A 23,955-nucleotide genomic window follows, 5' to 3' on the forward strand; every position below is an offset into this window, starting at 1 on the left:
AGCGAAGTGAAGACCGGCTTACGTCCTATTCCATTAACCCCGAGGTAAGTGTTCAATCACACTGGATAAGTATATTCCTACATCTTCGTCCCACTTCCCAATTCTGCAGTAGGATCAACCAGCACGCGATCTCCAATCGCCGATAATTCCAATTCCCAGCTTTCAGGTTTAAAAGGCCATTCGAACCAAGCTCGGACCAATTCCTCAAACATCCGCTCGCTCACCATTCTCATCACGACATTTTTGGGATCCAATCTTCCTCCTCTCCGGGGGTCCGTCAGACATGGGACTTTGGGGATCAAGTCCTGCGCGGCGTTTGGAGCGGCTCGGTCCAGTGCGACGGGTAAAGGACTTGCTTTTAATTGGTAGAGGATTTTGGATAATTCGTGGGCGAGTTTCAAGCCTTCTTGTCGCTGAGCAATGTCCTCGACGTCGAGATCTGCGTCTGTGGGGATGCAGTCGTACAAAGCCAAGGGTGCATTGGGCCAGAATTCTGAGCTCGAGGCGAGAAGAGGCTCATATGTCCTTCTATCGTACATCAAGTTCTGCGGGGAGGAGAAGTGGATCTGTTGGTCTTCTACTAGGGTTATGCACATGTCATGAACTGGTTTCATGAGTTTCCGAGTGATTTCATCGTCGAGTTTGTGGAGTCTGGACTGCAGTTCGGTGATGGAGAGTCCCTTCTCGCGGAGCACAACGACGTGTGTTTCGAGATTTATCATCCGGAGCATGGTGTCGAGGTAAATCGCTTTCCGCTGAGTGAGAGATGTGAGGTGATCGGCTTGGCGTTGGGAGAGTGTTGGGGCGTGTGCGATGGCGGCGGAGAGGCATTGTGGATACTCAATTTCCTCTATAAGACTGTCCACCACGGGTTGGTCCCAATTGGCTTTGGATGCGGCGCGAATTCGATCGAGATGTGCATCAAAATCCGAGATGGCGTTGCCGACGTCTTCAACTGTGTGGTGTTGGATGATGAATGGATTCTTGGGTCTTACTTCTCCTTCTGCATCCTCACCAAACGTCTCTTGTTGGGCGTTCAATGACTGCCTGCCTTCGGGAAGGAACATGCCCGCAGTGTGCATGCGCAGCGTCACTTGGTGCTTATTTTCAGCATCAATCTGTGCATTCCTCGCTCGGGAATTTKACATGGCGGATTTCGTTCCGCTTGCCGGTGGTCTTGTGGATGAAGTGTCGACACCGACGACCTGTGTGATGTCTGCTGCGAGCGCATTCATCACAGACGTGCTCGACCTACCCGTCAGAACTTGCGGAGAAATGGAGACTCTGTTCTTGAAGGTATCAGGTAGCCACCACAGCATTCTGATCACTCMGTTGCGATGGAGACCAGTATTGTCCAGGGCGGCGAGCATTTCCTTCATGAACAACAAGTGCGGTTGCTTTTTGGGATATAATCGGGAGAGGTTTCCCGTCACGAGAATGCGGCCATCGACGAGTCGAAGTCGGACATCATCGTATCGTCGTGAGCTGGGACTCAAGCTGGGAATCTTTCGAGAACGAAACTCGGCCCGGGCATCCTCCAGTGCTTGGGCGTAGGGATGGGTATACGTCCAACCATTTGGCGCGAGAAAGGGCAGGGGGGAGTGGAAATACTTGGAGTTGGCTTTCTCGACCAAGGGTTTGATGAAGTCTTGCGTGTAGAGGTCATCGGGCTCCATCAAAATGTGACATTTCGGACGGAGATATTCGTGAAGTTTCGTGGACCAGAGACATGCTCCAGGATGGATGTCGAGAATGGTGCATCCTTGGTAGGCTTTCAAGGTCGGCGATAGATAGGCGATCAAATCATCGCACAACTTTTCCGATACAATTTCCGTCCGAGAATACTGCCTGAGCTTGGGGTCTTTGTCGATATCGATGGGGTGGATGCGGCCTCTGCTGGGTCGAGTGCCTGTCGCGCCGACAAGAACGCGTCGGAGAGTCCGGATGAGGCGTGGCTCGGCAAGTGCTTTCGCTGCACTCACTGACAACATCAACTACAACCCGAAGGACAGAAATCAAGGGATTTCTTGTGGGAATGAATGCATGTAAGGTAGGTGATATAGGTATCTTCTGGTGGAGTCTTCGTACCTAAGGTAGTGGCGGCCTTCACCGCGCACCTCCACTGTTCTCGGAGTTTCACGACTTCTGCCGCTTCGGCCCGCGCATCCGGATCCCGCTGATTCTCGTCTGCTGAACCCAGAGTATAACAACGACAGGCATCAGGTAATAACATCCAACAAACACCAACAAACTTGAGACTTCCACATGACCGACCCGCCTCCTTGCAGTCGATCGAGTGGTTGTTGACAACCCCACATCCCACAACACCTTCGTTTCCAAGGAAAACAACCCCAACATGGCCCTCTCCCGCCATCACGCCGCCTTCTCCAAGCCGCTGAGCGTGGAGGATATCGTATCAGAGGCTCAAAACTTTGAATTCAACACTCGACGCTCTCTCCAGCAATGGCTTCGCTCCGCAAGAATGCTGCTGACAGAAGCGGCCATTTGCGAGCAAGAAGCAAACTTGGCCCAGGCATATCTCTATCTTTACCGTCACGCCGAGCTGGTTTTGGGGAAACTGCCCCAGCATCCCGACTACAAGGATCCCAAATTCAAACCAGAGTTGTCTCAAGCGATGAAGTCGTTGCAGAGAAATCTCGTCAAATTGGAGCAATGGAAACCAAGAATCAACCAGGAGCATCAGCGTTATGTCAAAGCTGTGGAGAGGAGGAATGCGGAGAGGCAGAGGGTGCAGGAGGAATTCAATGAAGCGGGAAGGCAGAGGTACTCTTATGATGCCTCGCGGAGAGGTTCCCTGGCTTCGCAAGGCAGTGCCAGTCCCACTCGAGCACTTGATGTTTCGGAGCATCGCGAGTTTGCTGTTAACCTGGCTCAWCAGGAGATCCGCCGAAGGGATGCATCCAGAAGATCGACCCACGAGGCAGGAATATCACCTGCCACCGTGGCTCAACGACGCCAGGGTTTTGTCAATGACGAGGATTATTTTGGTCAGATCGACGAAGCCAATCGTTACTTCCAACAGCGGGAGCAAGAATCTCGATATCGGGATCAACCTCCTTCACGTCCGCAATCTTCGACAACGACACATCAGTACCACTACCCTTCAGTACCGCGGAGGGAGAGTCGGAATGATTGGGAAGCACGTCCATCCTCCCATCAATCCACACGCCCGCCCTCCCACCGTTCATCACACCCGCCCGCCATTCCCGCAAAGGAAGCACTCAACCACTCTCAAGATATCCCGCCACCAATTCCAGCTCGGCCTCATCAACAAGGACATCATCAGGGACACGAACCGCAAACTCCTCCCACCCCTGCCGCACCACCCAAATACACATTCGCCCCAACAACCACGACCGAATCCGGAAGCCCTTTGCGAACCGTTCTCCTTCCCCCCACCCTGCGAAATTCTTTCCTAGACCTCGCCCACTCCAACACACTCCGCAATCTCGAAACGTGCGGAACCCTCGCAGCGACCTCCATCTCCGGCGCCCTCTTCATCACCCACCTCATCATCCCCGATCAAACGTCCACTTCCGACACCTGCGACACCACYGCCTCCGGGGACGCCGCTCTCTTCGATTTCTGCGATACAAACGAGCTGTTGGTCTGCGGATGGATCCACACCCACCCCTCCCAAACCTGCTTTCTCAGCTCGAGAGATTTACACACCCATTCCGGGTATCAAGTCATGCTTCCCGAAGCAATCGCGATTGTTTGCGCACCGAGAAGTAATCCCGACTATGGGATTTTTCGATTAACGGAGCCGCCCGGATTGGATGCGATTTTGAATTGCAAGAAATCGGGCATCTTTCATCCGCATGATCAGGATCATTTGTACACGGATGCTGRAGGTGGGAGGATGGGAGGCGTGGGGCATGTGGTTGAGGGGCCGGGGTTGGGGTTGAAGGTGGTGGATTTGAGGAAGTAAAGGAGAGGGCTTAACGTCTTGTTTGAGTTGACTTGACTTGACTGGTGAGGTCGGCTCTTGTGGTGATGTGATTACATGGGCTACCTATGTATGTATGTGTGTATGTACGAGATGAATGTGATGACGATCAATGAGGAACAGCATTTCTCTTCTTCGGTGCAGAGGAGGGATGCGATGCTGCCACTTAAAGTAGAATTATCTTGAAAAGACGCTGACGGTTCGCTTCCTTACTTCACTAATGTGTTGAAATCCTACTCTCCAACGAAGTAGGAGGAATAAAGATTGATTTCTGAGGGAATAAGACTAGATTTCCAAGGGAGTGAGGCTAGAGCTAGAGCTGGGAGACAAGACCACACGCGGACGATTTGTGCTTCATCGTGGGAGGTTTCAAGAAAGTGGACCATGATTCCAAAGGAGGGCAGTGTTTCGTATTGGCGAGCTAGATATTCGGCTCGAAGAATAGAGACACACCGGTCTCGCAAAACATTCTTACCTTTCCTCCGAGAGTTAGGGAATGGAATAGTAGGTATGGAGGTAGATAGCTATCAGTATAGCTACGGTTCAATCATTGGTATCATTCATCATCACGCCCTTCTTTCTCCCTCTGCGTCTTCATCTCGCTTGACGCCACCCTTTCCCTCTCCAAATCAACCTATCCATGGAACAAGCCCGTCCATTCCAAAAAAGCACCACTCTACTTCTCTCCGCCCCTACTAGCCGGAGCACCCTCCACAATATGAGACGTCATGCGATCCTGACTCGTAATCTCCATGCCCTCCTTCCTATCCCCCCTTCCCAACTCCGCCCTCGGCGTCCTCACGGGAGTTCCCCCTCCATACGTACTCAACCTCGCCGGAGTCCTCGCTCCCTCCCCAAACGCCACGAGACTCGGTGTTCCTTCTTCACTCATGCCTCCCATGGAAGCGTCGTCTTCGAAATTGAAATCTCCTCCTTGAGTGGATTGTTCCGACATTTTGTCCAGGTCGTCGYTGGTGAGATCTGTTCGACCTCCTACAGATCCTGTCGCAGAAGCGGAACCTACAGTCGAGCGTTCGCGGTGGATGGCGGGGTTGCCGGTCGAGTCAAAGTAGGATTGTACGGGTGTGGTTTGTGGCTGTTGCATTTGCTGCTGTTGGTATTGTTGGTGATTGGGATGATTGGGGTTGAAGGGGGATTGCGTCGGGTTGTTCCTCGCCGTCGTGACGCGTTCCAGGCCCGCCAGGCGAGAAATGCGATCCGCGCGCTCGGCGTCCGAGTGCGAGGAGGGGTTGTTGTGATGGTGGGGGTTGTGACCCCGGTGGCCGTCCTTGATTGCTACCGTGCTGAGCTCGGACATGGAGGTTGCTGTACTGTTGGGGGTGCCGGATCGAGAACTAAACGAACTTGTCATCAGAGGAAGCGTGGAGCATGCGACCATGGAGATGTACTCACGGGATATCAGAGGGGGTGATGGGGTCCTGGGGTGGTGGGAGATTGATGAGCGTGGGGTTCGACATGTCGGCGGTGGTCTCGAGTGTTGTTGAGGAGGTGAATTGTGGTTGTTGGCGCGCGTCGGAGTGGTGGTTGTTGGTGTGGTGGTGAATCTTGTGAGGTGCTGTGTTGTCGTTGTTGGACTAGGCTTTACTTGTCGGCTTGCTCCCGTGGATTGTGATTGTTGATTGTCGTCGGCTCAAGAAGAAGGAGAAGGGCAGGAAAATGTTGGAGGTTTCCTCGATTGTCTTCTTCTTCCCGTCTTCTTTGTTCAACAACTTGGAACGTGGGGATGAAACCGGAACCTGACCCTGACCCTGAAAACTGATCGGCATACGCTTCGGCAGACCAAGGTGGACGTTTGAAGCCTAACCTAAAGATCATGGGAAGACGCTGGTTTTACAACATGAATCATATCTGGGACGTATGAGGGTATTTGTAGAGCGGCACGCAAGACGGCGTGTGAGATATAAAACGACGTGCACCAACACATGAGATCATAAATGGAGGAACCCATGCAATCAATCTGGGAGTAATCCTCATCATTCCATTCCTATTCGTCCAGGGTATCATCGCGGACAGCCAGTTGAAGACCGCCAACACCCTCCATGTACTCATTGTCCTCTCTAACTAGAAACCCCAAACACCATCGCTGACAGTTGAAGTCATTTTCCCGTTTAACGCCCCGTAAATGCAWCCCATTCCTTCACATCAATCCTCGTGACATCGTAAGAGATGCTTAGACGGGAAGAGGGAAGGTGACGGCCCACGCGGCAATCTCCTTCTTCAACACTCCCAACTCAGGGACGGATTCGGCACCACCGGCGACCTTGGCCTTGAAGTCCTTTTGCTTGTTGGCCTCGGCAGGAAGCTCGGCCTGCACCTTGGTGGCGAGCTTGATGCACTGATCGATGTAGTCGGCGATTCTAGCAAAGTCCTGCTCACCCATGGAGCGAGATGTCATGGCGGGTGCTCCGATACGGATACCGCAAGGTGTGAGGGCGGACTTGTCTCCGGGGGTGGTGTTCTTGTTGCAGGCAATGTTGACCTGGTCCAGAACAGCCTCCACACGAGCACCATCCAGCCCGAGTGGCTTCAGGTCGAGAAGGACCATGTGGTTGTCGGTACCGTCGGTGACGAGGCGGTATCCCATCTTCTTGAACGAGTGCTCCAATTGCTTGGCGTTCTTGATGACTTGCTGCTGGTATTGCAAGAACTCGGGAGTTTGAGCTTGCTTCAAAGCGACTGCAAGTGCGGTGATGGTGTGGTTGTGAGGACCACCCTGGTGACCGGGGAAGACGGAGAAGTTGATGGGTCCCTCCAAATCATAGAGGACGTCAACCTTCTTTCCTGCACGAGTCTCGGTCTTGCGGACACCCTTGCGGAAGAAGATCATGGCGCCACGAGGTCCACGGAGAGACTTGTGAGTGGTGGTGGTGACAATGTCGCAGTACTCAAAAGGAGACTTGTTGACACCTGCGGCGACCAGACCGGAGATGTGGGCCATATCCATCATGAGGTAGCAGCCGACCTTGTCCGCAATCTCCCGCATTCTCTTGTAGTCAATCTCACGGCAGTATGCAGAGGTACCAGCGACGAGGACTTTCGGGCGGTACATCAGGGCATTCTGCTCGAGCTGGTCGTAGTCGATCAGGCCAGTCTCGAGGTTGACACGGTATGGGAACGTCTCAAAGTAGGTGGAGACGGCGGAGATCTTCTTGGTGGGRGTCTGATATCCGTGAGACAAATGACCACCGTGAGGGAGATCCAGACCCATCAAACGCTCATGAGGACGCATGATGGCTTGGTAGACCTGCAAGTTGGCGGGCGAGCCACTGAGAGTCTGGACGTTGACGCCCCATCGCTCGGGGTCGAGGCGGAAGGCTTTGAGGGCACGAGCCTGGCATGTGAGCTCAATCTKGTCGATGATCTCGTTGCCGCCGTAGTAGCGAGCACCGGGGTATCCCTCGCTGTACTTGTTGCTCATCGGGGAGCCCAGGGCATCGTAGACGGCGCGCGAGGTGACGTTCTCGCTGGCGATGAGGAGGATGGATTCACGCTGACGCTTGATCTCCTTGGCCATCAAATCGGCAATCTCAGTGTCGGTCTCGATCAACGACTTTTGCATGAGATCCTGGTGAGCTTGTGGCAGCGCAAGGTGGGAGGTGCCATTGGCGGCCATGTTGACGGCGTGCAGTGAGTGGTGAGTGGATTGGAGGGGATGGGGCTGGTGTGGTGTTGGTCAAGTTGGTGAAGGAGAGAGGGGTGGCGGTGAGGGAAGGGAAGGGGAGAAATGCGAGGCAGAAAGAGGTTGAGTGATGGTGACTGGACTGCCTTTTTCAAAAATCTCATGCTCATGCTCTCCGCCACAAAGCTTCACTAGCTCTGCCTAGGTAGTTCTAGCTCTAGAAACAGAAACAAGGGTCACCTTCTTCGGTGCGGTCAATAGCGGGGCAACGACAATACCGCCGAACCAAACATACATCTCTCCGCCCTCCTCTTCTCCCACTTCACCCCACCAGACCATACACATCCTCAATGTATCCGTGTATCATCTTGCGAGAGCGGATGTGACAGCTTTCATTGCCGCAATCCCTCCCTTCAGAGCTTGTTCTTTGTTCTCCCCGCTTCCAATCCGCACCCTCTGCGTGTGAAATCGGAATGTGACCGATTGGGGGCTGACATTCGACCAGACATCCACGTCCGATGTCACCGAATGCTCCCGATGCTGCAATGCAAGCAATATACACCACCCACGTCCATCCTTATGGCCGATCAGGCTTGATCCGATGATGACGGATTCGTATTCACTTCACTGTTGCATGCTTCTCGGCAATGGTGAGACCTCGTACATTGCATGGATGAGAGGAGAGCTGGTAAGTTGTACTTTACAGCTCGTCAAAGTCGATGAACAAGAGGAGATCATCGTCGATTTGCAGAGGCTATCGTGAGAGATAGTGTTGCTACCCAGTTTTGAGAACGCCAGGAAATCAGCCGCACAAGGTGGTATCACAGAAAAGCACAAACATCTCCATCATCTCCCTTTCCGCTTCTCGTCCACTCTCCTCATCTCACTCCACTTCGCATCACTCTATCCCGCAGAGTCGCTCGCTAGTTGCTAATCTTGGGAGACACCTATCAAAGTCAGCTCCCTTTCCGCACATCCTCTCACCACCACCAATCCAGACATACCTTCTTTCCCGTAGCCTTCTCGTACATCTGTCTCAACTTGTCCGTAATCTTCTCGTTGCGCGCGCGGTTCTTGTTGGGATCCACAGGCTTGCCGGTCTTCTTGCCGCTGTTCACAATGTCAGTATCACGCGTGTGTAGGAAGAGGATCGGGAGGTTGGCAGATATAACTTACACCATCTTCTCGATGGCGTCGACGGCTGAGAGCGAGGACCAAAATTAGCATAGTCAAGCAGTGGTGGGATGGAGGAACACCCCACCTTTGTCGAGATAGTCCTTCTTTGGCTGTCCAGCGTCGTTCATACTTGCGATGGTATTGAGTGGGTAGGGAGATATGTTTTCGGAGGTGGAGTAATTGAAGAAGTGGTAGTCCCTTCGTTGAGAAATTGTTGTTTAGTGTGAGATGAAACTTGAATTACTTATCACACGCGTCCGCTTTTAGCAACAACATTTCATTCTCATTGTTCGTGTCGCACAGCTGAATCGCTGCCGAGGCTGGTCATTGACTCATTGACCATCGAAATGGGAGCCTCAGGCTGCAGTATCTCTTCCGCACTAGCGCCGGGATGCATTTGCTAGCGCAAAGTGGGAAGCACGCGATGCCGATCTACACACGGCCCTTTCTTTTGTTCGCATTGGACCTTTGACCTCACATCCATCTTTCACTCATTTCGAGGCGGATTGAGCAGTTGTCATGTCAGGCGCATTGGAAGAAGCCAATGTCGATGGCGGTGGGGGCAAAGTGCTCAAGGACTTGTTCTCCGGCGCTGTCGGCGGTGTTGCACAGGTTCTTATCGGTGAGGAGACATGACTTCAATTTTGTATGGAACGTTACTGACCTGTACTTGCAGGTCAACCATTTGGTTAGGAACATCCAAAGTCGATTCCAATTCATTCAATCAAACTAACTTTCAGTAGACATCGTCAAAGTTCGCCTCCAAACCACAACTCAATACAAAGGCGCGCTAGACGCCGCTTCCTCGATTCTCAAGAATGAAGGAGCATCTGCTTTTTACAAGGGAACGCTGACTCCTCTTATTGGAATCGGCGCTTGTGTTTCCGTCCAGTTCGGAGCTTTCAACTACGCGAAACGCGCATTCGAGACTCAGAATGCCGCCAAACTCAACAAACCACTCTCGGAGATTGCCAGTGAGCCGAAACCATTGACCTATGGTCAATACTACGCCTCTGGAGCCTTCGCAGGTCTTGCAAACACCATCTTGTCGAGTCCAATTGAGCATGTGAGAATCAGATTGCAAACCCAACCTCATGGCGCTGGAAAATTATACTCCGGTCCATTGGATTGCATCTCCAAGCTCTCCCGCTCACCTTCCGTTCCCATGGGTCTCTACCGCGGAACTTCAGTCACGTTGTTGAGAGAAGCACAAGCCTACGGATTCTGGTTCCTCACTTTCGAATACCTGATGAACAGCGATGCGAAACGCAACAACATCATCCGAAAGGACGTCCCGACTTGGAAAGTCGCTCTCTATGGCGGATTGGCGGGAGAAATGTTGTGGTTGAGCTCGTATCCTTTCGACATCATCAAGTCGAGAATGCAGACGGATGGGTTTGGCGAGAAGCAGAGGTATAAGAGTATGAGGGATGCTTTTGCACAGACCTATCGACAGGATGGTGCGATGGGCTTTTGGAGGGGCTTGGGACCGACTTTGTTGAGGGCTATGCCGGTTAGTGCGGGGACGTTTGTGGTTGTCGAGATGACTCTGAGGGCTATTAGCTGAAGTGTGAGGGGAAAGAGGCTTGATTGAGACGGGAGAATTCTCACGCTGAGATGTCTGGCATGCAGGGCTGAATGATACTGAAAATCCAGATAAGATTCTTGGAGTAGACGTGGGTGTTGACGAACAGAGCGTCTTCCAACACGACTGTTTAGGTAGGCGGCGGATCGAGTCGATCAGGAAAATGCAGCCTCAAGGCCGCACATCACCCTCATCGAAAAGACCACCCCGAAAGATTCTCAAACAACATACCTAAACTCCTTATTCTCCCTATCACTCAAATCCTCAAAAGCATGCACCATCCCCTCCCTCACCAACCCCACCGCATCCCGTTTCCGATTCTCCCTCCGAAGATACCACCTCAAAACCACCAAATTCAGAATCAAAAGTGTATAGCAACCCAAATGTGTGGAGAAGGCGATGAGATAGCGAGGCCCGTCCCACCAGAGGAATACTTGGGGTCCGATGGCGTTTCCTGTGGCCCAGGAGATGAAATTCATGGTTACTGCGACGGATTTCTTCGTTTGGCCTGCTACCTGTAACGCTTGTCAATGCCGTTGCCCGGGATTTAAAAAGATGGGAGGGATGGGTTTGGAATGGAGACGTACATTTCGACTCAACATGCTCATCCCCAGACTCTGTGCTGCCCAGAATGAGAGGACTATGTAGTAAGAGAAGAGCAGGCCTGCGGAGGTTGCTGTCGAGGTGTTTTGGACTGTCATTAGGACGATTGTACCGATGAAAGAGCTGGAAATTTGTTAGAGAGAATTTTTTTGGGTCTTTGGTGTTGGATTAGGGATTGATGTGTACGGGATGCAGAACATGGCCATTACGAGGACGTTTTGTTGCGTTTTCTTCGCGAGCCAGGCGGAACTGAAGAGGATTATGATTATGAATGCTCCGAGAACCATGGCGAGGAGTTGGGTTCTAGAGAATGGTGAGTGGAAAAAAGCGATTTTGAGATTGTTGTACTGACTCCAAGACGGTGAAGCCCAAGCCTGTGATGATGATCTAGGGAGCAGTCAGTCGTGTTGTTGCGAGGAGGATTGAAGATTTGGCAAGGAATCGATCGAGCTTACATTTGCAAAAGCACCTAAGCCACTTGTTGGTAAGGTTGTGCAGAAGGCGATTAAGCAGTAGCACCAGACTTGAATGTCTGTGAGGGCTTCTTTCATCTGCTCGAATCGAAACTTTTTGTTMTGCAGTCCTGTGGCAAGACTTGTCAGACTAGAATGTCATGGACGTTTCGGAGGACCATTGGGAGTGATACCTGTCTGGTTGGAACGAACTCGCTCAACCATCAAGTGCTTGTCTTCTTCGGTGAAGCATTTGGCACGCATGGGACTATCTGGTAAGAACCAAATGACAAACACGCCCCATAGGACTGATAGCACTCCTGGATCGGCATGTTAGAATTGCGTCCCGATCTGATTGAGAGAGTTGGGCTGACTTGCCATATGCGATGAAGATTGCTTGCCAGGAGTGTAGAGTGTCGTTCCTTGGAATTAAGGAGAAGCAGTAAGCGAGTAGACCGCCTACAATTTGTTGCCTGTTCTGCATCAGCCTCGATTCTTCGACTACTTCTAATGGAAGCAACGTACATCCCGTTCATACAGTACCACATACTAACCACGAGAGCCTGTTCTTCTCTCTTATACCACATGGAGCTCTACCAGGAACAAGCACAAGTCAGCAGTATCTTCAAACCCAGTCTCCCTCTACAAATACTCACCATAATCAAAAAAGTAGGCTGACAAACAGCCTCAAAGATGCCCAACAAAGTCCTCAACGTAACAATCCCCGCGAAATTCCTCGAAGCAGCATGAAAAGCGAGAATACTTCCCCAAATCATAATACAAACTCCCAGAAACTTACCAATCGGCACCCGTTGAATCAACCAATTTATCGGGTATTCCACGCATAAAATCGCTATGTATATGCATGTTGTTAACCAGGAGTATTGGGGACCTTGGAGGTTCAAGTCGTCTCGGATTCCCATTATGGAGGTGAAGGATAGGGTTCCTTTGTCGAGGGCTTGGAGGAAGTAGGTTGCTACCATGATTCCTAGGACTCGTTTGTCGATTAGACGTTTGAGACGGTGGTTCTCGGAGGGGGAGATGGGGGTTTGGGAGGAGTCGGTGTATTTTGCTACTTCGGCCTGTGATGGTATCGATTTGGATCAATTTTTGTGTGGAAAAATGGCGTCGCTGATATGCTCACATCGATGCGATTGTAGTCCTGTGCATCCTTTTGAAGTTCATCTGATGTCAGGACTCTTTCGATTCGTGAGGCTTCGATGGGTGCCTTCTCGGCGTCATGTTCGATGCGACTTGACTCTGCGGCCATGTTGATTTACTTTCGATTGATCTTGTTGCGTGAACAGACGAAGCTCGAGCTCGAAAGGTGGGAACATGGTCTCTCTCCCTAGCTCATTGAATAGGCTGCATCTCTTTTACAAGATCCACGCGAGGGTTGTATCAATTTCACCTCCTCACTCTCGAATCAAGGTCAGATCGACTGTTGTAAAAGACATTCATTGGCGGAAGAAATGCTCGGGTTGATTCATCCACCGAAGCGATGCATATGATTGCTTGGCTTTGGGGGTCAGAATGTGGAGAGCTTGTGGGGATATGCAGGGAGCTCGGGAGGAAATGTCGCGAGCGATTCCTTTGACAGTATTTTTCCATACCGCATTGTGCTGAGCATGTCGATGCAATCTTTGGGTAGAGTTGGGATATTCAGATACAATGCCGCAGCAGTCGATTTCAGTCCAGGGGCTGTACGCCGTTGATATCAAAGCCAAAATTGAGCTTCTCATCGATAATCTGGTCAACATTGAGGATCAATCTGGAAAGTTCTTGCTTCGCCTTGCGGATGGAAGAGTGATTGATACGAAGGGATGGAATGATTGGGAATGGACGTGAGTAAATTTATTCTCGTGTGTTATGCCTGGACTTACAATTCGCAGACATGGCATTGGTCTTTATGGTCTTTGGCAATATCACACCTTGGATGGATCCCCTCGAACTCTTGAAGTGATACAAACWTGGTTCAAAAATCAGCTTTCGACTGGTACGACGAAGAACATCAATACCATGGTATGAATCGTTCACGTCGAAGTATCAAGTGTTTGTCTAAACATCTCGTAGGCTGTTTTTCTCACTCTAGCAAATCTCTATGAAAAGACGGGAGAACAGACATACCTTCGTGAGTCGATACCAACCGTTATCGCAGAACCATCACTGACATCTTATTACAGCTTGGCTGGATTCCTGGGCCGAATGGGCAATGCACGATCTCCCTCGAACAACCTATGGCGGAATGCAACACATTACATACTCAGAAATCAATCACAATGAACTCTGGGACGATACACTCATGATGACCGTCCTTCCCCTTGCCAAAATTGGAAAGCTGCTCGGACGACCTCATTACATTGAAGAAGCGAAACGGCAATTTCTGCTACATATCAAGTACTTGCATGATCCAACAACAGGACTATGGTTCCACGGCTGGAAATTCGATACCTCTGCTCCGGGAGGTGTGGGACACAATTTTGCTCGTGCACGTTGGGCAAGGGGCAATGCTTGGATTACTATCGTCATTCCGGAATTCATCGAGTTGTTGGATTTACCACCTGGTGATGCTCTACGGAGTCATTTGATCGATACGCTGGAAGCTCAATGTTCGGCTTTGAGGAGTCTGCAGGATCCTGATGATGGGGCTTGGAGGACGCTGCTTGATGTGCCTGCCAGCGAGGGTAGCTATATCGAGGCATCGGCCACTGCGGGCTTTGCGTATGGAATTTTGAAGGCTGTGAGGAAGAGATATATTAGTAGGGAGTATGAGGCTGTGGCTTTGAAGGCTGTGGATGCTGTGATTGGGAGGATTGGTTCGGATGGTGAATTGGCGGATGTCAGTTTTGGTACGGGTATGGGGTCTGACTTTCAGCATTACAAGGACATACCATTGACTTCGATGCCTTATGGGCAGTCTATGGCAATGATGATGTTGGTAGAGTTCTCGAGGAAGTTCATTTGAGAAGGTAGTTCGTAAGGGGATGCTGCTGGATTGTGGTGAAACTAGTTGATATCAAGAAAGCAGAAGTGGAGAGTAGATGGATTAATTATGGTGAAGGCTGGAAAGTCGAGGGTCGGAAGATGGAAAATGGGAAAGTAGATTGATCAACAATGAGTGTGATTGGCGCTATACTACTTGTGCTGCACTGCTCATGTAGATGAGACTCGAGTTAATTACAATGCGCCTTTCCGACTGTTTTAGCAACTGTCCGACTGATACTCTCAAAGAGCCGCTTGTCAAATGCAGACGAGACCAAAGAATTATATGCTGCGGGCCGAGACCAAAAGCCTCCMCAACTCTAAACGGACCATGCCAAAAACCATCTTGCGTACTGCGGATGCCTTGATGTCAAACGGGGATGTTCGACATTTAGATGGCACCGAGGAGGTTGCCACCGCAGGTGTTGCCAACGTTGATGAGCCCGTTCTGGGTCTGGTGGTCACAGCAAGTGACGGACTGGCCACAAGATGGGCTGAGGATGWCGAGGGTGCAGCCAGAGACGAGGCCACCTGGGAATGTTAGTATGTTGGAGAGAGATGCGAGTGTGTAGTGYTTACCGAGGAGTCCAGAAGAGTCAGAGTCACAACCGCAAGCGACGGCCTGCTGGGTGTTGGAGCAGGTGTTGGCGAAAGAGCTGACACCGTCACCGTTGTTGAAGKGAGAGCCCTGAGGGTACTGGCCTGGAGCAGGCCACTGCTGGTATCCGTACTGGACTGGTGGTGCGACACCAACGCTGGTCCAGTAGGTCACTGGCTGAGCCTGGTATGGAACAGCCCATGCAGGAGGGGCCTGAGACCAGCCACCACCGTTAACAACACCGCCCTGGCCACCACCCTGAATGATGGTACCGGCGTTTCCGCTGTTGACTCCACCGCCTGTGAAGATGAATGTCAGTAAGTGTGCCAAGTCTTGAGTCGAGTCTCCACTGACTCTGGTACGAAGGTGGGTCAATGGGGTAGGCGGGAGCAGCTGGGGCCCACTGGCCACCCTGAGGGCGGCCAGCCCACTGTGGCTGAGGCTGTCCCTGCCACTGAGGCTGAGGCTGGCCCTGCCACTGGGGCTGCGGCTGGCCCTGCCACTGAGGCTGGCCAGCCTGACCGCCGTAGGCTGGTGCAGGTGCTGGGTCGTTGTAGGAGGCGGGCTGACCTTGGTGAGCGTTCGCCTCTGGGACAGGAGAGGCAAGAACGACGGCGGCAGAAGCCAAGATAGCGAAGAAGGTGGAGACCATTTTGATTGATTGGGTGGTTTGTTGTTAAAAAAGGTGGTTGAACGAGTGTGGTGAAGTTGGAAGTATTAGGCTTTGTTGTTGTAGTGAAGTCGGAGTTGTTGATGTTGATGAGAGATGAAAAGAGTGGGAGAGTTGAGGTGTTATATACCATTTGGAGCGTGGATTGATGGTGACCTGAGGCTCAGCAGGACTTGCCATTGCCACGTGCAGAGAGATGAGACTTCTGTCGTAATTTGCCGTCAAAGAGACTCACCGCATGGTGTGCACCGGATGGGGCTCGTTCATCCATGTCGAAAGCTATGCATCTCATCTGGCATTCGTTGCCTTCCCTGCGATCTCATACGAAATGCACGGCCCTTTCCAACCTTTTCCTCCGCGCATTCCGGGTGGTCCAAGTCCCTTGTCGGCATTGGATTGTATGCCGTGGTCTTGCTGGCGACTCCATTTCACTATTCGGCAATAAATCTCCCATACTTGCCCCTCGCAACACGATGGGCAAAGTCGAACAGCAGTACCAATCGCATGTAAATGCAATCTTACTGACAAGCGTGCTCCATGGCAGGTTGTGGATCCTTCGGTTCCTGATTAGGAAGAACAGAACTCTCACCAGAACTTACATCTGCTCATCCCCGCACTGTCATAACCTAGTCCATGTCTCCGTTGCTTTCCAGGTCGCGTCGACTGATTGCTCAGGATGGCCATTGGCACAACCTTACTTGGAAGCCTGTACACTCACTATCTTGGCCCAGTCATCATTTCCTGCAAGAATACGGACGGTGGATCCCAGCGATGCTGCTAAAATTGGCTGCGACATTTGTTTGATGAGACGGGGGACCACATAGAACACAATCCGACAGACCCTGCAACGCTTGATATTACACAGATCGGCGAGTGCAGGCGTAGAGCATGCGTAGGATGATGAAGACGTCTTCACCGACCAAATCTGGGCATTCATTGTCGACATTCACTTGYCGGATACTGGCGTGTGGTAGCGGCGAGTAGCGCACTCCGCCAGTTTGCAGATCAGATCATCGCGGCATTGCGGGCCTGGTAATCATCTGGGGTCCGGCATGGTCCTTGTTTGTTGAAACATGGTTTTGCATGGTTTCTGCTCGGGTTCGGCTCCTACACGTCAGTACGAAGTACCGGGGCCCATGACTCGATGGTGATTTTGAATCCTGGTTTTCGCCTGACGAGAAGACTGAAAATAGTTCCGCGGGGTTCTCGTCCGCCACTGCGAAGCGGCTAGAGCCTGCAGGTGCCGTGGACGGCCGTTTCAATGGTGAATGATGACAGGTGAATTGCCGATGGTGATATGCCTTCCGCCTCGATTTAGCGCATCTTGAAACGTGAGAGCAATGAGGATGTTCTATGTTGGTTGATGACTGCATTGATTTGGCAAGAATCCGGTAATAACGAAACAAAGACTCACCGCCGCTATGAGAATGACAGCAAGTCCGTCCAGCAAGGCGTGAGCACTGAGCAGGCGTGTCATGCTTGACGTCGTCTAGAAACTTTCGTATTTTCCACCGCAATGTTGAGCAATGCTGGCAATTCTCACCAAAGCTCGCGAGACATGTCAGCACACGCACTTGCATTGCACTGGCTTTMACCACGCCTCTTGTTCTCCTGAGGTGAAGCGAGCTTGTCTGATGTAACTTCGTATGATGTCGTGTCGTGAGTACCTGCTTGAGCTTGTCATAGGTATTCGTGTCGTTTGTAGAAGATGTACAGTTTGTTGAGAAAGGTAAAGAGGTCATTACGTCGACGCGACGGGGCGTGTCCTTGGCAAATGTTGAGTGTGGACCTCTATCTAGGGTTAGGGTTGGGGTAGTGTACTAGAGCTCTAGCAGGACGCACACCTGTAAGGCGAATGCCATATAGCTTCAGCTAGGAGCTTGTGATTTTTACTTAAATAGGAAGTAGTTGACTATGCTATGAAGCATTCGGTAGTCATGGTACGTCCGAGTGAATCATCATTGTCGCAATGCTACAATCCACATATCTTATGTCGATATTGTGTGTGGATACTTTCAAGGCACATCACCCTTCAACGCCACGACATTGTGAAACCCAACTTGAGCGGGCCTCGAATCACACATCTCTCCCAGTAGGACTTGATAGACCAGAAGGAAGTGTCTACATTGTTTGCCATGTGTCGCGAACACTGGTTCCTCAGCAGCGAGGAGAGCACATGACGAGGCTAATACGCACATGCGCGTGTACGGTTGACAACAAGTGATTTAACGTCACGAGAAGTGCAGGATGGTAATATCATAATCGTCTTTCAAACCACGAACAAAAAATCTAGATCTATACCTCATATCGTCGTGACACTTCTTCTCATCATTCATGCGTGCCTCCTTCTCGTCATTCATTCGTGCCTCCTTCTCGTCATTCATTCGTGCCTCCTTCTCGTCATTCATTCGTGCCTCCTTTCATCGCAAGTTACTTCAGCGCCTCGTGATCATCCTCGCCATGATAATCGTCATCATCACTATCTCCCTGCAAAGAAAAATCTCCCTCTACAGGTCCAACCTCTTGCGTCGTTTCATACCGATGAAGTTTGATATTCTTGAAGGCAATGAAAAGTCCCACATCATACGTGATCCGGAACGCACCTCCAGCAACAAATGCAATCCAGAAACGATCTCCTGCCGCGAGGAAACCGGTGACCATCGGACCTGTAGTAGCAGCCAGCGTTCGAAGCATACTCGTGATGCCCATTACAGCTGTTCTTTCCTGTGGCTTCACCACAGCAGCAATGAGAGCTGCTCGAGGAGCTTGATCCATATTGTTCAATCCAGCGCGAATGAAGAGAAGAAGTGCTGCCATCCAGAATATATTGGGAAATGGAAAGATCAAGACTGCTGCTGAGGAAGGGAGATGTGTAAACACCATAGTATTGACCAGCCCAATCTTCTTTGCTGTTGGTCCAGCAAAGATACCACCGATTGCAGTGAGGAAATAACTGACCGAAGTGATGTCTCCGAGGGTGGATTTCGAAGGGTGAAATTTGCCATCCAGATAGTAGGTTGTGAGGGAATATGGGACCATTCCGTCAGCCAGGGAGTCGATCGCCAGCAGAATCCAAAGTTTGTACACGATTGCTAGGGTTGAATTCGAAATTGGTCCCATCCATCGTGTAATCCATGTTCGGATTCGAGACTGTGATGACGGAGCGAGCGGAGCTTCCGGAAGGATATCCTGGGGATTGGTGGTGCGATGGCTACCGTTTGTCATCTCAACACCATCTTCGTGTTCTTCTGGTGAGGTTTGTGTATGTTCTTCTTGCGAGACTTGGGCATATGATTCTTCCTGCTTTGCATCGGCTTCGCATTCCTCTGTCAAAAGTAAGACGAGTCCCGCATTGACAAGTCCCATTACCGCGTAGATCCAGAAGAGAGCATGGTAAGCATTCCCCAAAGACCAGCCGTCTTTGCCGCGAAGATACTCGATGATCCGACCAGAGCTTTCCGCGCCAACCGAGGATCCCACGGCAGATATCGTCACATACCAAGCCAAGACGTCCGATCTCGTCTTGGGAGTGGTGAGCTGGGAGAGAATACTCTCCTCGATCGATCGAAATGGTCCAAAGTCTGCGCCCGTGGCACTCACGACTCCTATGACAGCCGCAAAGAGCAGTATCCAGAAGTTTTCAAAAGAGGCGAAGATGATTCCAGTTCTGGGGAGGAAGTCAGCATCTCATTCAACACTGCACACAGCACACAATCACTTACAGCACCATCAGGAAGCTTCCTCCAAACAGAATCTTTCGTCTCCCCACCCGATCCGCAATGAGGGTGAGAAAGGTCCCAAGAACAACATCCCCAGCTAGCGTCAGGGTCATGAACAACCCTATCCTGGAATCCGTGAAGCCAAGCTCGTTGAAGAATAATGCTTGGGAGAGGTGGTCAGCACCCTATCCCGCTCTACCCGCAACATACGGCTTACCAAGTATGAGCGTGTTCGTTCCATAGGCGAACATGCGCAAAGCACGGGACAGGATGATGAGATATGCCTTGTCATGCGATCAGCATGTGACTCAAACTTTCTTGGATATCAAACTTACATTTCGGCCTGTCGTGGCTATCGAAACCACCCCGAACTCATGATAGAACCAGGTGAATGGACGAGTGACGACCGACATTCAGAGGACGCCAATCTTGTTGCCAAGGTGGATGTTTGCTGAAGGTGAAGTGGAAGGTGAAAGATGCTGGATGTATCGGCTATCGCGGTCTGCCCCGATGTCGGAGGAGGAAGTACTTAACTCCTCATATCGCGCCGATGTTGGCGGAGTTGATTCTTTGCGATGCCCCATCACGCTGGATTCTGGCAGATTGTGATGATTGAGGAGGTGACTCGGTCTGAATGTGATGAACGAAGTCTGTCTGTCTGTCTCTCTCGTTTGGTGGCACTCCGAAACATCCCGCAAATCTCCCTCGACACGATTATCCCTGCACGAAGCACCTGGAGAGTACCAAGCCCCCAAGCACTCCATTGTGCCACAATGCCACTACTCGATTTCTTATTGAAAGACCTAAGACCTTCAATAAGAACTGGCGCATGCGACTGTGCGCCTCACCGTTCCCACCATGAGAGGCATGCCCTGGTCTTGGATTAAGAACATGCCGATGAATTTGCTGGAGGCTTGAGGGACCTGAGCCATTCATTCCCTACCACGCAGCTACTCGCAGGACTCACCATCCTGCTCTGCTGTGCGGCTATCATATTGCCTCCTACTGGTCACAAGGCTGAGACTTCCAAAAGACGCCAATGCTCGGCATCCAGGTCGGCTTACCGATGGAGGGAGGCTAAGGTAGAGCTTGGATGCGCAACGAGGGGACGAGGAGCACGCAACCGGTCCTTCTCGTAAACTTGCATGCGGTGTATCTCGGATCCGCCTAAGTTATGAGTTGTTGTGATGAGACTTTCGCCTGGAGATGCAACACTATTCTGGCTATGCGTTGACCTTTGCGGAAGATTATACATCAGCTGTTGGTCGTTGATGGTCGTGGATGGACTCGACCAGAAGAACGAATCGCCCAGCTGCACCGCCCTTTGACATGTTGAATCTCAACATGCAATATCTCCGCCCTGGAAGCACGGCCAAAATCTTGGAAGAGTCTTCTTCCCCACAATACCGTACACCTTGTCCACGTGCTAGACGAGATTTACCCCGGACTTCTCGCGCGTGGCTTCTCCATAATCCATGCTCCCCAGAGATTCCAAGACCCCACCCAAGCCAAGCCAAGGAGGTCTAGACTAAGCGCCTCCAATGCTGCACGTCGCTACAGTGTATTCCTACACTATCGCCCTGTCCCTCCAAGCCATCTGTCCTTGGCTGGTGGGAAGATGTTCGGGAGAGCCAATAGCTTGGTGGCCTCCATGCCTTCACTCGCCGGCCACCAAACGCCGTATCTTCCTCTATGGATCAATTCCCCTTGGCTTGCATCTGTGCTGCACTTCTCCGCAGCTTCTCCCCATGGTCCATGCAGGAGCTCCCTGGGCGGAAAGGCGCCATTGATCAGACCCAATTCTTCCGGCGTGCGGGCCTGATCCACCATGTCGTGTTCAAGATAATGTCCCGGGTGAGTCTATGGATAGGCTGAGCATGGGACGATGTATAAAGCAGGCCTGTCGTCGCAAGGGTAGGTGGTACAACTTTCTTCGTACCCTCATCTTTTTCACTCTCCCTCACTCCTTCCCTCTCGACACATCATGACCGACGTCAAGATGGATGAGAAGGCTGGCGTCTCACACCTTGAGGTGCTGGCTCCTACCAAATCAAGAGACAGCGACTATGCTGTCAAGGATGTCGAAGGCGAGCAAGTCGGGCTCGATTACTCCGGAGTCGCAAAGAAGAAGACAGACCCAGCAGAGATTGCTTTGGTGAAGAAGCTGGATCGATACATTATGCCAACACTGTGGATCATGTACTGGCTCAACTATCTTGATCGCAACGCCATCGCTCTCGCAAAGATCAACACCATTGTGGAGGATACTGGTGTGACGGATACACAGTATCAGGTATGTTCCAGTCTGCATGAGGATGCTTGGGGGAGAATATTAACACCATCACAGACCTGTGTCTCGATCCTGTTCGTCGGTTACATTCTTGGACAAGTCCCCAGCAACATGCTTCTTACCCGTRTAAGACCTTCATGGTACATGGCAAGCTTTGCGGCACTTTGGGCTATCGTCTCTGGTCTCACTGCCCTCGCCAACGATTTCAAAGGCCTGCTCTTGACCCGATTTTTCCTCGTAAGTCCTGTCCTCCTGTGAGGCGGCACACATGAATGCTGACATGGCTATTACAAAGGGCGTTGTTGAGGCTCCATACTACCCAGGTGCTCTCTACATTCTCGGAATCTTCTACACGCGMAAAGAGATTGCCACTCGCATTTCGATCCTCTACACAGGCAACATCCTCGCCACTGCTTTCGCCGGACTCATCGCTCTCGGAATCTTCGAGTTGGATGGCGTCGCCGGTATTGCTGGATGGCGTTGGCTGTTCATCATCCAAGGCGCTGCGACCCTTCTCGTCGCCATCGGAGCCGGATTCATCCTTCCTGACGACCCTACCAACACCCGCTGGTTGACTCCCGAGGAGCGTCTCCTCGCCAACGGCCGCATTGTCCGCGATACTGTTGGAGAAGAGGGCAAGAAGAGCCCATGGGTGGGTCTCAAGCAGGCTGCCGCCGATCCCAAAGTCTGGCTCTTTGCTTTGATGCAACACATGCATCTCGCCGCCAATGGTTTTAAGAACTTCTTCCCGTCCATTGTTGAGACAATGGGACTCGGCGAGAAGATTACCCTTGTCCTGACCTGCCCTCCCTATCTCATCGCTGGCTTCACCTCCATCTACTGGTCATACCAATCCGGACGCTTCAACGAGCGAACATGGCACATCACCTCTGCGAAGCTCGTAGCTGTGGTTGGTTTCGTCCTGGCCTGTGCGACTCTCAACGTGGGAGCCCGCTATTTCGCCATGTGTGTCTTTGCCATTGGCACCTACGCCGTCAACAGTATCATCCTCGGCTGGGTCTCCAGTACTTGTGGCCAAAGTAAAGAGAAGAAAGCAAGCGCGCTGGCTATAGTAAACACCTGTGCCAACGTATCATTCATCTGGACGCMATATTTATGGACCGACGCCAGTCAACCGCGTTACCTCCCCGCTATGCTCGGCAGCGCGGCTTTTTCCCTCGCAACGGCTCTTCTGGCATGGGTTATGAGGTTATGGCTGATGCGCGATAACAAGAAGATTCGACAGACTGAGGATGAGACGGTCCTGAGATATGCTTATTGAGAGCGTGTGGGACTTGTGTGTGTGTGTGGCTAGCTACGGCTAATGTGTATACATGATGATAATGACCATGACCACCAGCTTTGACGGCAGTATCAATGAACGCCCTCTACTTTCATATCTCTTCCATCTCTTCCATCTCTTCCATGTGTGAACTGTGCGAAGGGATCGATTATACGGGTCCTCTGTGATGGCGGGACGGCTAAACATTTCTCCGAGATGAATTGTCGCTTTCACTTGATTTTTGCCATTTGGTWCAGCACTCTGCCATAGACCAGCAACATACGCAAGAAGACCAGCTCTACCTTAGCTTCGACCGAGAGTAACCCAATCGTACCGACCTTGCAAGACAGCCGGACATTCTTTTTGTTTCCCACTGAGCTCCGACCCGCACAGTAAGTTATTCTGTGTGCTACAAAACAACATGAAGACCGCATCCATGACATCGACGAACGAATGTTTTAAAGCGTGGTGGTACATATGCCTCTAGCTAATTTTAAATGGAATGGAAATGTGAAGTTAGGAGCCATGGCTCTCCATGGACTTTGCTAAAGGTTGAGATTTCACTTGGCATGGCATGTGAAAATTAGTACATGTGCTCTACTCATCGCAAATTAAGCCGTGTACCAACTTTCTCCTTTTGTTCTGCTAGCCCGTCGTCTTTTGTTCTACGTTACAGCAGTTTGGATCGAGCTGTTGTTCTACAATCTATAGACTCTGCAGAGTTACTTTGCGGGATCATGCAACGGTGCTACGTCTTCATTTCGATGGCCTTTTCCTTGGATATACTTCTCCGTCACCTTTCCACCCGATTCCCCACTGCTGCTCGATAATAGGTCTTCTACAGCGCCGCTTTATTACAAGGAATTGTGAGACCAAGCGAAATTGCTAACCTTTGCTTTACTAAAAGACCATCGATCCCAAATTACTAGAAGAAGATGCTCTGGCTCTTTAGATGACGAGATCTTCCATCACTTTTACTTCTATATAC

The 23,955-nt window shown here is 51.3% G+C and overlaps 11 protein-coding genes; 4 read left to right on the forward strand and 7 right to left on the reverse strand.

Moving 5' to 3' along the window:
- Window positions 1-77: 77 nt before the first annotated feature.
- On the reverse strand, window positions 78-1,676 carry RCC_09148 (uncharacterized protein; the record flags this gene model as incomplete). Its single annotated transcript, XM_023774390.1, has 1 exon — window positions 78-1,676. The coding sequence occupies one exon, from the start codon at window positions 1,674-1,676 to the stop codon at window positions 78-80; it is 1,599 nt and encodes a 532-aa protein (XP_023630158.1).
- Window positions 1,677-2,356: 680 nt separating this feature from the next.
- On the forward strand, window positions 2,357-3,952 carry RCC_09149 (related to STAM-binding protein; the record flags this gene model as incomplete). Its single annotated transcript, XM_023774391.1, has 1 exon — window positions 2,357-3,952. The coding sequence occupies one exon, from the start codon at window positions 2,357-2,359 to the stop codon at window positions 3,950-3,952; it is 1,596 nt and encodes a 531-aa protein (XP_023630159.1).
- A 694-nt stretch (window positions 3,953-4,646) lies between these two features.
- RCC_09150 (uncharacterized protein) lies at window positions 4,647-5,448 on the reverse strand (the record flags this gene model as incomplete). XM_023774392.1 has 2 exons in its annotated part: window positions 4,647-5,325; window positions 5,384-5,448. 2 exons carry the CDS (start codon window positions 5,446-5,448, stop codon window positions 4,647-4,649), a joined length of 744 nt encoding a protein of 247 aa, XP_023630160.1.
- A 713-nt stretch (window positions 5,449-6,161) lies between these two features.
- On the reverse strand, window positions 6,162-7,604 carry RCC_09151 (probable serine hydroxymethyltransferase; the record flags this gene model as incomplete). Its single annotated transcript, XM_023774393.1, has 1 exon — window positions 6,162-7,604. One exon carries the CDS (start codon window positions 7,602-7,604, stop codon window positions 6,162-6,164), a length of 1,443 nt encoding a protein of 480 aa, XP_023630161.1.
- A 929-nt stretch (window positions 7,605-8,533) lies between these two features.
- RCC_09152 (uncharacterized protein) lies at window positions 8,534-8,914 on the reverse strand (the record flags this gene model as incomplete). XM_023774394.1 has 4 exons in its annotated part: window positions 8,534-8,557; window positions 8,615-8,720; window positions 8,787-8,811; window positions 8,872-8,914. 4 exons carry the CDS (start codon window positions 8,912-8,914, stop codon window positions 8,534-8,536), a joined length of 198 nt encoding a protein of 65 aa, XP_023630162.1.
- Window positions 8,915-9,305: 391 nt separating this feature from the next.
- RCC_09153 (related to carrier protein YMC1, mitochondrial) lies at window positions 9,306-10,353 on the forward strand (the record flags this gene model as incomplete). XM_023774395.1 has 3 exons in its annotated part: window positions 9,306-9,408; window positions 9,463-9,474; window positions 9,530-10,353. 3 exons carry the CDS (start codon window positions 9,306-9,308, stop codon window positions 10,351-10,353), a joined length of 939 nt encoding a protein of 312 aa, XP_023630163.1.
- Window positions 10,354-10,589: 236 nt separating this feature from the next.
- Window positions 10,590-12,696, reverse strand: RCC_09154 (related to allantoate permease; the record flags this gene model as incomplete). XM_023774396.1 has 10 exons in its annotated part: window positions 10,590-10,886; window positions 10,959-11,097; window positions 11,161-11,277; window positions 11,327-11,361; window positions 11,430-11,557; window positions 11,621-11,746; window positions 11,805-11,899; window positions 11,952-12,019; window positions 12,083-12,508; window positions 12,571-12,696. The coding sequence occupies 10 exons, from the start codon at window positions 12,694-12,696 to the stop codon at window positions 10,590-10,592; spliced, it is 1,557 nt and encodes a 518-aa protein (XP_023630164.1).
- Window positions 12,697-13,097: 401 nt separating this feature from the next.
- On the forward strand, window positions 13,098-14,391 carry RCC_09155 (probable protein /AGR_L_3363; the record flags this gene model as incomplete). XM_023774397.1 has 4 exons in its annotated part: window positions 13,098-13,270; window positions 13,319-13,448; window positions 13,500-13,557; window positions 13,610-14,391. 4 exons carry the CDS (start codon window positions 13,098-13,100, stop codon window positions 14,389-14,391), a joined length of 1,143 nt encoding a protein of 380 aa, XP_023630165.1.
- A 408-nt stretch (window positions 14,392-14,799) lies between these two features.
- RCC_09156 (uncharacterized protein) lies at window positions 14,800-15,658 on the reverse strand (the record flags this gene model as incomplete). 2 transcript variants are annotated; one of them, XM_023774398.1, is made up of 3 exons in its annotated part: window positions 14,800-14,939; window positions 14,988-15,305; window positions 15,577-15,658. In XM_023774398.1, the coding sequence occupies 3 exons, from the start codon at window positions 15,656-15,658 to the stop codon at window positions 14,800-14,802; spliced, it is 540 nt and encodes a 179-aa protein (XP_023630166.1). The 2 variants fall into 2 exon arrangements, with proteins under 2 accessions (XP_023630166.1, XP_023630167.1); XM_023774399.1 differs by having other exon boundaries at window positions 15,361-15,658.
- Window positions 15,659-18,106: 2,448 nt separating this feature from the next.
- Window positions 18,107-19,808, reverse strand: RCC_09158 (related to Staphylococcus multidrug resistance protein; the record flags this gene model as incomplete). XM_023774400.1 has 4 exons in its annotated part: window positions 18,107-19,343; window positions 19,399-19,558; window positions 19,613-19,679; window positions 19,731-19,808. The coding sequence occupies 4 exons, from the start codon at window positions 19,806-19,808 to the stop codon at window positions 18,107-18,109; spliced, it is 1,542 nt and encodes a 513-aa protein (XP_023630168.1).
- Window positions 19,809-21,394: 1,586 nt separating this feature from the next.
- On the forward strand, window positions 21,395-22,967 carry RCC_09159 (related to putative tartrate transporter; the record flags this gene model as incomplete). XM_023774401.1 has 3 exons in its annotated part: window positions 21,395-21,688; window positions 21,743-21,922; window positions 21,981-22,967. The coding sequence occupies 3 exons, from the start codon at window positions 21,395-21,397 to the stop codon at window positions 22,965-22,967; spliced, it is 1,461 nt and encodes a 486-aa protein (XP_023630169.1).
- Between the last annotated feature and the right edge of the window lie 988 nt (window positions 22,968-23,955).

The sequence above is a fragment of the Ramularia collo-cygni genome (assembly GCF_900074925.1).
Source record: "Ramularia collo-cygni strain URUG2 genome assembly, contig: RCC_scaffold16, whole genome shotgun sequence".
Taxonomy (NCBI): Eukaryota; Fungi; Ascomycota; class Dothideomycetes; order Mycosphaerellales; family Mycosphaerellaceae; genus Ramularia; species Ramularia collo-cygni.